General features: G+C 41.6%; 1 protein-coding gene across 3 annotated transcripts in view; it reads left to right on the forward strand.

Annotated features, from left to right (window-relative positions):
- Positions 1 to 15,339, forward strand: part of nup98 (nucleoporin 98 and 96 precursor) — a 132,802-nt gene that overhangs the window by 33,549 nt on the left and 83,914 nt on the right. For 2 of the 3 annotated variants that reach the window (XM_051937940.1, XM_051937941.1), the window contains exons 32-35: positions 1,507 to 1,748; positions 2,165 to 2,319; positions 2,731 to 2,842; positions 3,723 to 5,637. In XM_051937940.1, the coding sequence (XP_051793900.1) occupies positions 1,507 to 1,748; positions 2,165 to 2,319; positions 2,731 to 2,842; positions 3,723 to 3,922 (709 nt within the window). In that variant the 3' untranslated portion in view covers positions 3,923 to 5,637. Of the gene's footprint in view, positions 1 to 1,506; positions 1,749 to 2,164; positions 2,320 to 2,730; positions 2,843 to 3,722; positions 5,638 to 15,339 lie in introns of those variants that run through there. The other variant, XR_007937293.1, reaches the window with a different exon arrangement.

Here is a 15,339-nt window from a genome sequence, read left to right on the forward strand (position 1 = left end):
AGGACGCTTTTCTTTCATCCAATCGGCTGCACCTGAGAGCAGAGGGGTCGAACTCATTCCAGTTCAGGGTCCACAGTCAACCCAGTTATATCTGCAGTGGATAATTGGTAAATGACAGCCGTAAAACCACCACACAGTAACAGATAAATAACCACAACTCCTCATGGTTCCTCTGTTTTAGCACAGAAAAGGTCACATTTAGGGATTTATCTTTTTACAAAACAGTATGAAGAACCTGAAATTTATCAAGAAAAATGAATTCAGCTTCATCAGCATTCATCCTCAGTTTATCATTTCCACATCACAACTTCCAGATCAGAGTGTCTACAAAGGAACACAACGTTTAGTCACCTGGACCTGAACCAGAGGATTTACTGGAGGATCACAACCACAAAAGTCAAACAAAAAAGACAACAAAACAAGACAAAACACTTCAAAAATGAGACAAATGCACACAACAACACAAAAAGACAAAAAAAATTAGACAAAAAAATGGACAAACGACAAAAACTAGACACAAAACATGAGACAAATAAAACTCAGACAAAAAGACGACAAAAAAGACAAAATATTACAAAAATGAGACAGTAATGACAAAAACCAAACGACACAAGTGAGACAAAAAAGGAAACAAAACGACAAAACTCAGACAAAAACAGACAAAACGTTACAGAAATGAGACAAAATGACAAGAAATAGAAGGTAGACAAAGGAAACACAAACAAGAAACAAAATGAGACAAAACACCAAAAATTTGACAAAAAAGTTACAAACTGACAAAAAAATGGACAAACGACAAAACGAGACAAAAAATGACATAAGTGAGAAGCAAAACCTACAATACACAAAACAACGACTAGAGCAAAGCAAAATGACAAAAACAAGACAAAATATCACAAAAATGAGACGCAAACCAACAATCCAGTATTTTCCTTTCTGATCCAAACAACTTGTCGTGGTCTGGAAATGATTTTAAATTTATAGTTTTACTAATTTACAATCTGCAGTTAATGTCTTCTCTGTAAGTTTTACACTATTTTGAATCAATAATGTGCATCAGACTTGTTTTTTTCTCTTAATGTTGAATTTATGACTGAAAATAGCAAAAAAAAAATGGAACAGTTTTCATCATAGTAAGTAGAACATTCAATTTAAGATAAAAAAAATATTTATTTTGCTCTCAAAAACTTCACCAGTTCCTGTTATATGAAGCTATATTTAGAGAGAAAGTACTTCAACAGTTTTGTCCAGTTTTGTGGCACTTTTGCTGCCATTTTCTTCCACAGGATGTTTTTTTTTTTTTACAGTGTAAATGATCCAAACAACCCTTAACGTGTGCAGTCTGCGTACATCTATGCCACATGTATGATCTGTGCAGCTGCATGTAAAGCAGTAAAAGGTTTTTCTGAGTCAGAATGTGGAGCTGTAGTGACGGTTTGTGGCTGTAGGGGGCAGCAGTGAGCTCTTTGGTCTGTCTAACGTTCTGCTTGTTCTGCTCGTGTTCAGCCAGCGGGAGCGAGCCGTGAGGGAGATGCTGACCCTCCACTGCCCCCTGCAGGAGACGGACGAGTCGGTCCGCAGAGAGCGCTTCCTGACCGAGAGGCTGCTGGTCCCGGAGCGCTGGATCCACGAGGCCAAGGCCACCCGGGCCCGACGCGACGCCGACCGGCACCAGCAGGCGCTGCACCTGTACCGGGCCGGATACTGGAACCAGTGCCATCGCCTGCTCATCCAGCACCTGGCCTCAGGTAGGGCTGGTTGGAGTCACCGTTACTGGGAAATGTTGGTTACTAAACTGGATATTAACGCACAAAAGTATCAATTAACTGAATTCTAACATGCAATGTATGATAAACCCAGATATTAACACACAAAAATATTAATAACCTTCATATTACTTTACAAAATTATTGGAAACGCGGTTATAACCTCATAATAATCTGTTAACTCACAGAGGCATCAGTAACCTGGATATTAACACAGTAAAGCATCAAAAACCTAAAATATTAATGCTCAGAGGCATTAAAACTTTAACATCTCACAGAAGTATGAATATTCTGGTAGTCGACACCCAGAGGAGTCATGAAGGTCCGCTGAATGATAGTTTGGTCTCACATCGTCCAGATGATGACATCATGATAAAAGCTTCTGATTTTTCCTGCAGACTGCATCATCAACGACAACCACGACTACCTGCTGGAGTTCCTGGAGGGTCTGGCGGTCCCTGAACACAGCGCCACCATCCAGGACTGGGACACTGCAGGGAGGGTTTACCTGGACTACATCAGGGTCATCAAGACTCTGCAGGACATCCAGCAGGTAAAACCCCTCAGAGCTCCTCTAAGAGCTGCTACACATCCAGAAAAAGACAAAGCACAGCATCTGTTACACCACGCTGTGTTCTCTGATGATTTCTATGTAAAATATTATTCTGAAAACATCAGTAACCAACACATAAAACCATCAGTAACCTGGAGGTTGATGCACAAAACTGTCAAGAACTTGGATGTTAATTAATAAAACTGTCAATAACTTGAATATGAACACTAGAAAATGTCTCTAACCTGAACATTGAAACTCTAAATCCTCAGCAGCTTGGATGTTTGTGTACAGTGTTAATAACCTTTGTATTGTTTCCACACATCAGTGACTGTAAACTGGACGTACTGTGGTTGTTTTTCACTAATCACTGTGATTTCCACCTCTAACCCGTGACTCTCTCCTCCTCAGATGGAGAGCGCCGGCTACGAGCTGGAGCGTCTCTACACCGACGTGACGTCTCTCTGCAGCAGAATCGAGCTGCTGCCCTGCAGCACCGCCAGAGACCGGCTCGCCCAATCAGGTAGGAGCACGGCGGCCATGTTTGACCGACGCTAAACCGTTTCAGTCTGATTGTTTTACAGACCAGCTGCTCATTCTGAAAGATACATCAGCTGGTGATCCATGACAACGTGTCACCTGAAAACACTGAAGTATTTCCTTTGCTTTGAGAGAAAACGATCTGCGTTTCCATGGGAACACGAGTAGGACTGAAAACACTGGTGTACATGCCAGCTGGTAGTTGGTGATGTAACTGTAGACCAGAGGAGTCAAAGGACCACATCCAGTCCAGTCTGATCTCCAGTAAAACCAGTAAAACCAGAGCATAATAACCTGTAAATAACCACAGCTCCTCATGGTTCCTCTGATTTAGAGCACACTTAAGGAATTATCTTTTTACTAAACATCAACAACCTGAAATTTAAGAAAAATGACTTCAGTTTAGAGTTCTCTGCTGTTTTTAGACGATCTGACGTCGTCGAGCTGCAAACTTTAGAAACTTACAAGTTTAAATCTAATGTTCACATGATCCTTTAATGATGTTCCTCATTTCAGAACGTTCCTGTGAGTTAAGAGAACGTTTTAACATTCAGAGGATGTTTGGAGGATTCTGTAGGTTCTGTTCTGTGATAACAAAGGAAGAACGTTCTCATAAAGTCAGGAATGTTTTTCAGAGTTGATCAGAGCTTTAGATGATTTTTTTTTTATTTAAAATGTTCCAGTACCGTGATCTATTAACCAGAGTGGAACCTTTAGTCTCCAGTGTTCTGAGCTTTTTTGTAGAAATACATTCTATGACCACAAGTTGTTCCACAATGTTTCCTAAAGTGTTGAGAGAACGTTCTGCTCAGTCTGGTGGAACCTGCAGTCTAACTAAGCTCCGCCCTCCTGCCTCCTCCCAGAAATGGCGAAGCGTGTGGCGAACATCCTCCGTGTGGTTCTGAGCCTCCAGCAGGGCGACGCTTCGTCCGACTCGCTCGGCGTCCCGCTGGCTCAGCTGGCGCCACACATCAGCCGCCTGCCGATGCCGGAGGACTACACCCTGGAGGAGCTGCGAGGCCTCACCCAGTCCTACCTGAGGCAGCTCATCGTCAGCCAATGACAGCGCAGAGCAGGAAGTGATGTCACACCGGTGCAAACGGGAAGACGGTCTTAGCCGCTCGAACGTCATGAAACCACGACGCAGAGTTCAAGGAAAAGAGCGTCTAAACAGAAAGTTTAGTTCAGTTTTAGACGCCGTCAACAGGAAGTGACTGGATTTCAAATTAAGGTTCTAGTGAGGGATCAGCTGAGGCACCTCACAGTTTGATGCTGCTGTAGATCAGTGGTTCTCATTGGAGAACAGAGTCCAGCAGAAAACAAACAGGTGGTGAAATGTCTCATTTTATCCAAACAACCATTAAAGACAAAGTAAATCTTCTATTTTTCTTGAGTTCCTCCAAATATTATTTAAGTCAAACAACCAAAAAGAAACACTCCTGTGTAGAACTCGTGGCTGCTGGTTTCCTCCCATTTCTGATTGAAAATCATCCTGAAAGCATGAAGACTGTTGATTTAGAGCAGGAAGTTTGGAAACATTCAGCACAAAAAGGCCTCAGAGGTCATTATCAAAGTCTTCATTGATTTAGAAACGTGTCTGAAAACATCACATCTGGAATCATAATCTCTAAGTAGGATGGAAGAATCAACGTCAGGTTTGTTTTCTTTGGTTTGCTGCTGTTTTAGTGATGTTCGTTGGAATTATTGTGAAATGAAGCCAAGAAACCGTCAGAGGAAGGAGATCTAAGCATCAGTCTGAAAATCCTGTTTTTGTTAAGCTTTTGTTGAATTGATTTCATTTAGATTTGTCGATAATTACAGCAGCACTAAACTGAACAGCAACACATTTAAAACCACCTAACTGACTGTAAATGTTCTTCATGTCGCTGATTTTCATTCTGTGCAGAAACCAAAGTAAAACCTCCAGAACGCTGTGAGGCCTCCGGGTTAACAGAAAACAAACTGAAACATGAAACTGCAGCTTGGATTTAAACCACATTTACTCTCATTTCCAGGTTTATTATTTGGAAGTTCTCGTCGATAACAGGAGCGGTTTTTTTTCTCCTCTGCCTGTTTGAAAAGTGTCGTCATATCTTCAGAATAAAAGTACCAGATGTACTCGTTCGACTCTAAACAAAGAGCTGCGTTCTTGATCACCGCCACTGACTCGGTTTCATTCCAAGTGAATAAAAGCGTCCGTTAGCTTAGCGACGGTAGCTCCTGTTCATCTGTCCATATGTGAATAGAGACGACCTGTAAGGTTAAAGAAGAAGAAGCGGTGATGGTTCCTCAACATGCAAAGTGTAAAATGGTCTATTTTTGTAGATTTCCTGTTTTTTGTTTGGTCTGAATGTGAACCAGAAGTGAGCAGCAGCAGTTTGGTCGTCAGGTTTTCTAAAGTGAAGAGTTTCCTTCCAAAACGAGCTGCCAGCCGGAGATTTCACTGCATGTAATTATATAAATATTGTATATTTTTGGAACTCAAATGGGGAACGTCAGGTCATTTTTATCCTCTACCTTTAATTAGCAGCAAATTGGATGCAAAGTCTTTTGAAATGAAACCCTTCACTTATCCATGGTTTGGTTTTGTTGTAGATTAAGTGTCGGCTTGCCAAGAATGTGCTTTTGTTGTTTTTTCTTTTCATTTTCACGGTTTCTCTATATGATGTCAAACAGTGTGTGTGTCGTTCACATGGATGGATTCTGCTTTGTGTGTGTGTGGCTGCGTGCATGTCAGGATTCTGTTGGTATTTTTTAATAAAGGCAAGTAGAAATAAACAGTTTTTGTCTTTATTGTTATTTTTGATGTTCTTTGACTCTTGGTCTGGCTTCCAGTAAGTTTAGGAAACTTTAAATATAAATGGCGACATCTGCTGGCCGATGGAACAATCAAATCAGCAAGTGAAGAGTTTGCAAAAACGGATAAGTCCATTTTTATGGGTTTTTTGGAAAACGTTTTATTTACTTGAGATAAGATCAGTCAAACTGAAGTTGAGTGGATTTGATTCAGTAGAAAATATGTGACAATAGAGAAAAAAATTAAGTAAACAATAAGAAAGTAAGTTTTGTGAATAATTATAAAAATTGAGTTATCTGTTTTTGCAAATAAACTTCACGTTTTCACATTTTTATCTTTGACACAGTAAGTTTGTGGATCTTTTGAAAAGTGACAGTCCATTATTTTTCTACCAGTTACCCTAAAAATCATCTTAGATCCAGCTGGAGATTAGTGCAGCTTGTAACAAATTATGGAAAAACATGGAGAAAGTGTTCGTTGGTACAGTGGTTATTTCAGCAACAAACTCAGAAATTATATGTTGATGATAGCCTAGCCGCGCTAGACAACCCACGGCAACGAATTTAATTCTCTGCCAGGGTGGGTCTAGTTACCCTCCATAAGGCTTGAGGTTGGATGCTCCTAAAACTGGCCGGACCAATCACCATGAAGTGTAGAGTCAGAAGGCGGGCGTAACTAAGTGACGACAGAGGCGTGACGATTCTGACAGAAACAACCGGCGCACAATAAACAGTTATCTTTGGACTCGGCTTTGGCCACAGCCCTTAAAGATTTGAAGCTAAAATTCAACTTGAAAGATAAACAAAGGACGGCACTGAAGTGTTTCATTGAGAAGAAAGACGTATTTGGACTTATGCCGACGGGATATGGCAAATCCTTAATGTACCAGTTGACTCCGCTGGTTGGGAAGCTAATGGGACTTAGCCACAATCCGCCGGCGCTCTAGGAACTACGTCAGCCTATTCGTTGCGTTGATTGGTTGTATACCTGCCCAACTGCTGCAGAGTGATTTGATAGACAACCTTTTAGCCCGCCTCCCTCCCTGTCGAGCTTCCCTAGACCCTTGTGCCGTCAGAAACATAGGTCTAGCGTGGCTAGGCTATATTGATGATGTATCTGGTAACTAAATCTTCATTTACCCATTAGAGCTCAGTGGATGTTCGCATATCTCAGCAACAGTTGAAACCAGAAGTTTACATACACCATATAAAAATGACAACCTTTTTTCCCCCCAGTGTCTGGCATTAAATCAGAATGAACTTTTCCTGTTTTAGGTCAGATTACGACAGGTTAACACTGTCCACCCCTTTCTTTCCGTTATTCTTCCTTGGTGAGTTTATCCTCATTGGTTATTCGAGTTTATTACTTTACTCCTACATGTTGGGAGTAATGTGTGCTTTACAAATGACTACATGATTTAACTATACAAGCATCAGCTGCACTGCTTCCAGAAAAAACCTGTTACTTTCATCTGTGCTGAACATTTCTATTTCTTTTGGCTGAACTTTAAAGACAATGAAGACTCAGTAGTAGTGATGTTATGAGATGTGCCGAGGATTCGAAGTCTGTCGAGTAATGGAGGGGGCGTTTCCACGAAGCGCGTATCGAGGCTTGCTTCATTTAGGGGAGGAGTCTAAAATGATGACGTTCAAAGCCTCATGAGCTGGTTATACTGCGCGACTGGTTCAGGAACTGGTTCGTAGGTTTGATCTGCAATTCAAAATATAAGGGGCAGTGAAACACAATGGATTCCCCGTTCACATTTGTTGGATTTTTGTCTGCTGCATCTTTGCTTGCAATCGGTTTGAGACTGTTTTTTTTTCTCCATAGAAGAAGACCAAAAACAGAAGATTCTCCCCTTTCTGGGAACACTTTGTCCTGATTTCTCCTAATAAAGTGGCACATGACAAGTGAAGTGTAATATGAGTAACTGTGACAACACCGCACATCGCTTGTTCAATTTTTTTTTCTAGTATTTTAAAAGTTGAAGTGTCTGTTTGTGTTCCAAAGAGCTGGAGAAATATTGTCCAAAAAAATAAAAAGAAACCACCTAAATCCCAGCACTGTGGAAAAATGTTCATAGTTTTGAATAAAATCAAATACAATACTGTCCCTACTTTTGTTTTTCACTGGTACCACAAGCATGTTTTACTTACATAGCCCTTATTACAATTAAAAGTATTTAAACAGAAAACCAGAACCTGACCGTAATCAGTCAAACTACAGATCTCAAATCTCTCCCCATTTGTTTCCACACTCCTCTCCATCTCTATCAGGAAAAACAGACACTATATTAGGTATATTACTTGTTTATTGGCATTATCATTTAAACACAATTCAGAGCTTCACATAGCAAAGCCAGTGTGTCATTATAGGCACTCTGCCTGTTTTACCTTTATTTGTCCACTTGATGGCGCAGTAGAGCAAATGAAGCACCATGAATGAACCAACTGGATGGAAAGCCTCAGTGCTTCATGAAGCTTCATCTCGCCATCACTACTCAATAGTCCTTGTTTTCTCTCATCTTTCCTCCTTTATTGTTTGAAAAAGAAGGTGCTCTGGACTGTGCGTACATTTAGTTCTCTCATTGTCTTGCTCAGTGCATGTATGGACATATATGTAACTGTCAGTTACATATAATATATGGCCTAATAATGCAAGTACACCATGTCAAAGACAATAAACTTTTATTTCTCAAGACTGGAATGTAAATTGAACAAACATAATAAACCAAAAAGAATGAAAATAAAATAGCCTCAGTCTCTTTTAACAAAACTTGCACTTAAATAAAATTCACAATTACAACCAATAACAAAGAATAGACCCTGTCTCTGTTAAGAAAATAAAAACAAATAAAAACTACACTTAACACACAATTTTAAAAAAATGGAGTATCAAGTCTCTGTAAACAAAATTGCACCTCAATAAATAATTAACATTGGGTGTTATTCCTTAACAGGTAAACAAGAACAACAGGTAAACAAAAGTGCAGACGAGCCACAGGCCAAATGCAAATCTGTAGCCACTTTAGTTTGGCAGATTCTGAGCAAGGAACACCAACATGTTGACCTTGTCTGGTTTAAGGCAGGATCTCTCTGGTGTCACAATGTTGCCAGCTGTGCTAAACATTCTCTCTGAGCTGGTGTTTGTTGCACAAATGCTGAGGTATTTCTGTGCCAACTTGGCCATCAACGGATATCTTTTTGATTGTCATACCACCACATTAAAGGATCAGAAGATGCATCAAGTACATCTTCCTGGAGGAATTTGGTCAGCTCTGCGTCAGCCTGCTCTCTTTTTGGAGCCGCAGCCCGGACCTGTCCTGTGAGTTGAGCTCTTCTGTTCTGAAGAAGGTCACTCAGCCTCTTCTTCTTTGTGGGTGCAGGAGGTTCATCCTTATTTCCTCCAGCTGCAGATCTGCTGCAGCTCACACCACTGGTACCTTCTCCACTTCCTTCGGGCTCTTAAGTCCAGCAGCTCTTGTACAAGCTGATGTTTGACATCATCCAGTGCCCCTTCCTCTTCCATGGTGCCACGATAATTGGATCCAAGATGGTGGACTTTCTTAGGAGGGCTTGGATTGCTGGTGGGCTGTATTTTTCAGTCAATACCCTGCATATGTTTTGTTTAACATTAGCTGACAGTCCAGTGTCATCAGGGCTTGGAGAGAGAAGGTCACCTTTCATTAGTTCCAGCACAGGCTTAACCGAGGACACTGTGACACATTTTTCTCCTGAGAGGACATCGGTGAAATCGGCCAGTGGCTTCATTGCTGCATTGATGGACTCCAATACGGAAACATCCTGCCAGGTTGGGTTGAGGTGGCCATGTTTTCTGTCCTCAACTAGGACACATCTTATGGCTGGCAGCTGTTCCAGCACCCTCTCGACCATCTTCTGCTTAGTACCCCAAAGTGTGGCAACATAATGGAGAAAAGATAATATTTGTTATTATTTCAGTAGTGTCTTTTTCCATTCCCACTGTTAACATATGTGCACACACACTGTGTTATATATTATCTATCAATGAATTAAATATCACTCACCAGTATTAGACTGTGTTGGGGAAGATTGGCCTCAGCCTGTGCCTTCCTCAGGTCTCTCTTCTTAATCCAACTCAGGTCAAATGTGTTCACCAAATTTCTACAGAGTTCTATGGCACGGGCTGTCCGGTCTTTGTCGCTGTCCAGACCATGGGACACAGCAAGATGGAGGCTGTGCCTGAAGCAATTAAGCCAGGTCCAGCCAAGATTCCTTATTGCTGCCTCAATGTTTGCACCATTGTCTGTAGTGATGCAGACTAATGTGTCCTCATCCAGTCCCCAGTCTGCTAAAGCTGTCTTAAAGCTGCTGTCCGGAGTTTGAATCTCAGCGTCTCCCAAAACACTGTTGGTCCCTCCCTCTGATTTCACCCCTTTATTTGTGCACATGAGAGAAGTGCCCGGAGTGCTGCAGCATCTCGCCTGTTTTGCTGTTTTCCCCTCTTCTACATTTAGTACATTTAGTAAATAATAAAGGAATTACGTTAGAATGCTGTATTGAGTCTAACTTGTCCTAATACCAAAATAACATGAATCTGCTAGGACGAACGAGTAAAGTTTCAATATGTGATTACGCTCGTGTATCCCTCTGGATGACGTTGTTTATCAAACTTAGTGCATTTACGCGTGTATATGTGTTACATTGTTTATTTATTTCTATCTAGAGTTCAGAATTGCATGACTCCTCTGACGAAGAGTACGTCCCAGACGCCCCAACATCTTCTCCAGAGGTCGGGCATCTAAACGAAGCCGTCAGGCGGGCTATGGAGGCCGTGGTCGGGGAGCGAGGCGAGCACCCCGAGCCAAAAAACGTCCTGCAGTCTCTTGGCCTGACAAGCCGTGGGATTGGTAACTTTTCTGGAAGTTGCTGATCCCTGATGCTCTCTCCTCCACAAGCAAAACAAATGTGCGCGCGGTTGCGTAGTGCGTAGCTCGCCCACCTCTGCATGGGCTTGCTTGCTGTGCGCGTAACCGTTGATTGACAGCATGACAAAGCTGAAGCTCGAACTTGATTGGTCGGCAGCAACCGGCGCTTTTTGGAATAACATGGGGGTCTATGAGAGGAAGGCGGAGCTCAGGAATAAATTTTCATATCGCGTTATACTAACTTTATATTATAGTATCGAACTAGACTAACACATTTAAGCTTTGTTAAAAAATGATACATAAATTGAAAACAAACGGAAACTCCGGACAGCAGCTTTAAGGTTTTCTCCCAGGATGTCAGCAGTGTGGTTCTCTGGCACATACCTGGTCTCTAAGCAGTTGGAGGACAGGGTCCAGTCAGCAGTTATGTAGTGTGTAGTTAAACTAATGTAGGGGGTCATGTTTGAGCGGAGTAAAATGCAGTGTTTTTGATGTCATCCAATACGTCTTCTTTCACTCGGTTATAGAGTCCAGGGATTGCTTTTTGTGATATGTATGTTTTACCAGGCAATTCGTACTGTCTGTCAAATGCGTGTAACATTTCTCAAAAAGCTGGCTTTTCTACTGTATTAAAAGGTTGCATTTCTTTCTCAATATAGTGAACGATGCTGTCTGTGAGTGCGCACCATTTAGCGCTGGTCTGTTTATATTTACTTTGCTGACCAAAAGCCTCATTAATGGTTGTCTGTCGGGACGAAGGCTCCGCTGCACCTCGAGTGGCCGTTGTAACTCCAAGGTGGGAAAACTGGAGTGTGTGGTTGTGCCTGAGATGAGCCTGCATGGTCAGGGGCCAAAAGTATAATCTGTTTTTCTGACCAAACCAACAAACGAAAAAGGGAAAAACGGCTCAATTTTCGTTTTTTCGTTTTCAACCAAAAACGAAAAAACGTTTTTTTTCTTTCTCAATTCAAAACCAAAAATGAAACCAACACAAGCAAATTACGGCCGAATTTCGTTTTTTGGATTTCAATTTTCCGTTTTTTCGTTTCAGGTCTCAAAACGAAAAAACGGAAGCACGTGACCTCTGACTGTCACGGGTCAAATGGACTCCCTACCAAAAGAAAAGCCTTACTGATAAATGGGTGATAAAAGATAAATTACGTTAAATAGCGTTTTTATTTTTGCACAGTATTTATTATATACACTACTAGGCTTGTGATAATGTTAGAAAATAATAATAATTATTATTATTAACAACAATACTACTACTACTACTATAATAATAATAATGATAATAATAATAATTACAGGTCTGCTGCCTGGCCTGGATACATCTAATGCGAGGATGCGAGATCGTTAAATGTTCACCTTTGCGATAAGTGTGACATCAACCGGCACTCCGGTTGATGTTAAGTCTGTTGATCATAAAATACGTGGCTCATTTTAACTTTGTGACATGTCAGCTGCATGGCCTGTGCTGATGAGAAACTCGGTCGTCCAGGGGCCCGTTTCACGAAGCAGGTTCAAGAAACTCTGAGTTTACTCCTTAACTCTGAGTTGATCTACTCTGAGATAGAAAACTCTGAGTTTTCGGTTTCACAACGGCTGATTTGAGTTGGTTTAATCAACTCGGAGTAGTTTGACCCGGAGTTAAGCGCGTGCACCGCAACTCTGAAAAGACAGCATCAATGGAACCCCGATTCGACGAGTCACCATGGAAACGGGGAAGCGAAAGTCTGCGTTTTTGAACTGGAAGTTTTTAACGCGCTCATATGGCGAGTTTGAACACGTTTTAAGAAAGAAGTGCAACACCGCTGCAGCTGTAAAAGAGAGAGAGACGGCGTGGAGAACAGCCCGGATCAATGCGTAACTTTAAATGTATTCCTTTGTAATCGTAATAATATTACAGGGAATAACTGTCTGAATGGTAGCCTAGTAAGTTAAGGGAAACGGTTCTTTTCGAGCTGCCTCATCCAGCTGTTCTCAACGCGTAAAGCGGCATGAAGGAGCAGCAGTTCTACTCCAAGCTCCTCCTGGACGACCGAGTTTCTCAACAGGACACGCCATGCAGCTGACATGTCACAAAGTTAAAATGAGCCACGTATTTTATGATCAACAGACATAGCATCAACCGGAGTGCCGGTTGATGTCACACTTATCGCAAAGGTGAACATTTAACGATCTCGCGTCCGTGCATTAGATGTATCCAGGCCAGGCAGCAGACCTGTAATTATTATTACTATCATTATTATTATCATTATAGTAGTAGTAGTAGTATTGTTGTTAATAATAATAATTATTATTATTTTCTAACATTATCACAAGCCTAGTAGTGTATATAATAAATACTGTGCAAAAATAAAAACGCTATTTAACGTAATTTATCTTTTATCACCCATTTATCAGTAAGGCTTTTCTTTTGGTAGGGAGTCCATTTGACCCGGTCAGGGGTCACGTGCTTCCGTTTTTTCGTTTTGAGACCTGAAACGAAAAAACGGAAAATTGAAATCCAAAAAACGAAATTCGGCCGTAATTTGCTTGTGTTGGTTTCATTTTTGGTTTTGAATTGAGAAAGAAAAAAAACGTTTTTTCGTTTTTGGTTGAAAACGAAAAAACGAAAATTGAGCCGTTTTTCCCTTTTTCGTTTGTTGGTTTGGTCAGAAAAACAGATTATACTTTTGGCCCCTGACCGTCCGTGTTTATTGGCTCACCTTTGTCATTCGGTTTGAAGGCGAAATATTGCCACACTGGGGCTGTGGCATTCGGCTTACAGACCAGCACTGTCGTTTCTTCTGCCATTGACGTTTGCTAACTTTTTACTCCTAGCACTAGCATTAGGGGCTTCGCCTCCTCCGAATGAGACAAAGACACTGAGTGAGTGACAGGAGGGTTCACTTATTACGTTCTTTCCGCTATAGATCCTATGCACCCAGGTGTCAAGAATAATGCACAGAGTGAACCCTCTCTTGTCATCCAGCGTGGTTGATAGCTTAGAGGAGGAAACAAACATGATGCCCGCACATATTAATTTATGGAGGCCGACAAAATTATCGGGTATGTTTTTATTTATCTTCCGGTTAACTGATTTATTGATTATCGCGACAGGCCTGGAGACCAGGGGCCTCATTTATAAAACATTGCGTAGGATCCATACTAAAGTTTGCATACGCCGAAAATACAAAATGGGCGTATGCCCTTCGCCCCTGATTTATAAAACTTTGCGTAAGCACAGCTGCACGCAATTTCTTGATAAATCAGACACCAGCTGGAAGATTGCACAGGTGGATCCACCTCACATTCCGCCCACAACACGCCCACATTTTACCATGAATGGTCAATGCAAAGTAACTCATGAATGTATCTGTATATAAATAAGCTGCTGATCCACGGCATTTCACGCAGCGCCGGCCGGCAGTCTTCACTGCTGTGTGTCAGGATGAATGAATCACGTGTTGACCCAGGACACCCTGCCACTAAATTTGTTATGATCATGTCCGATGTACAAATAATTTGCACACTGATTGAATGTACATTTTATCGGTTCACATAGAGAAATTCATTTTCACTGGGGGGTTGTGGTGTGAAGCATGTGTGCCTGTACAGGGCTGATTAATGGTTGGACGCTCATCCCATTCGGCCGCATATGGATAAATAAACAAAATTCTTTACTTTTTTTTTTGCCTTTTTACTGTGATAGTTGCAGTGAAGAGTGACAGGAAATGGGGGGAAGAGTCTGGGGAAGACGTGCATAAAAGTGCCGCGGGCAGGAACCGAACCCGGGCCACTGCGTCGGAGACCAGCCCTACAAATGGATGAGCCATACGGGCGCCGGGTGATCAGTAAACAAAATTATTTAATAAAGATCACCGCACCGGCCCCAGATACCGGCCCTTCGGTCAAACGACCGAATGAAATAACGTTCAATCCGCTCCTGTTGATATATGAACATAGTTCTGCAAATACAGTCGTCAGCTGAATGGCGCACTATAGGAACATCTACAACAATGAGGGTTTATGATTATCCGGCTCTACAAGTCTAATATGTGATAACAATAAAGGTTTGAGATCAGTCTGGTTTCAATTCGCCACTTCACCCTCCAGCACTGCCGTTCCCTCTGTCTCCAAAATGTGCTTAAGCAAGAATCAAAGTTGGCGCACATTCTCACGCCAAGTTTGTTTTTATAAATCACAACCTTTGCGTAGAACGTGGCGTACGCCACTTTCTAGCCCTGTTTTGTGCGTACGCAAGCTTTATAAATGAGGCCCCAGGGCATTATCTGATGCTATGAGAAGGTCATTAGTAACTTTTAACAGAGCTGTTTCTGTGCTATGATGCATCCTGAAGCCCGACTGAAACTCTTCAAACTATTCCTTTGTAAATGTTCACAGAATTGCAAACTGACACAGAACTGCCTGAATACCTCCCAGAATGATGACAGATTATTACAAAAAGAGGAGAACAGAGGAGTCTCTGGTTCAGCACAGGACTCACTGTTTCCTGAATATTAGCTCAGAAAAAGATGGAAAAACGTCTTGATGTCCAAAACAGGTTTAATCGGAGCAGCTGGAAATGTCCAAACAGCGTCTAATCACTGGAAAAAGGTCCAGAATGAATAGAAACACTTCACAGTGACTGCAAATACACACGTGGACAAAATTGTTGGTACCCCTCAGTTAAAGAAGGAAAAACCCACAATTCTCACTGAAATCACTTGAAACTCACAAAAGTAACAATAAATAAAAATTTATTGAAAATGAAATAATCAAAATCAGCCAT

The sequence above is a fragment of the Acanthochromis polyacanthus genome, chromosome 17 (assembly GCF_021347895.1).
Source record: "Acanthochromis polyacanthus isolate Apoly-LR-REF ecotype Palm Island chromosome 17, KAUST_Apoly_ChrSc, whole genome shotgun sequence".
Lineage (NCBI taxonomy): Eukaryota > Metazoa > Chordata > Actinopteri > Pomacentridae > Acanthochromis > Acanthochromis polyacanthus.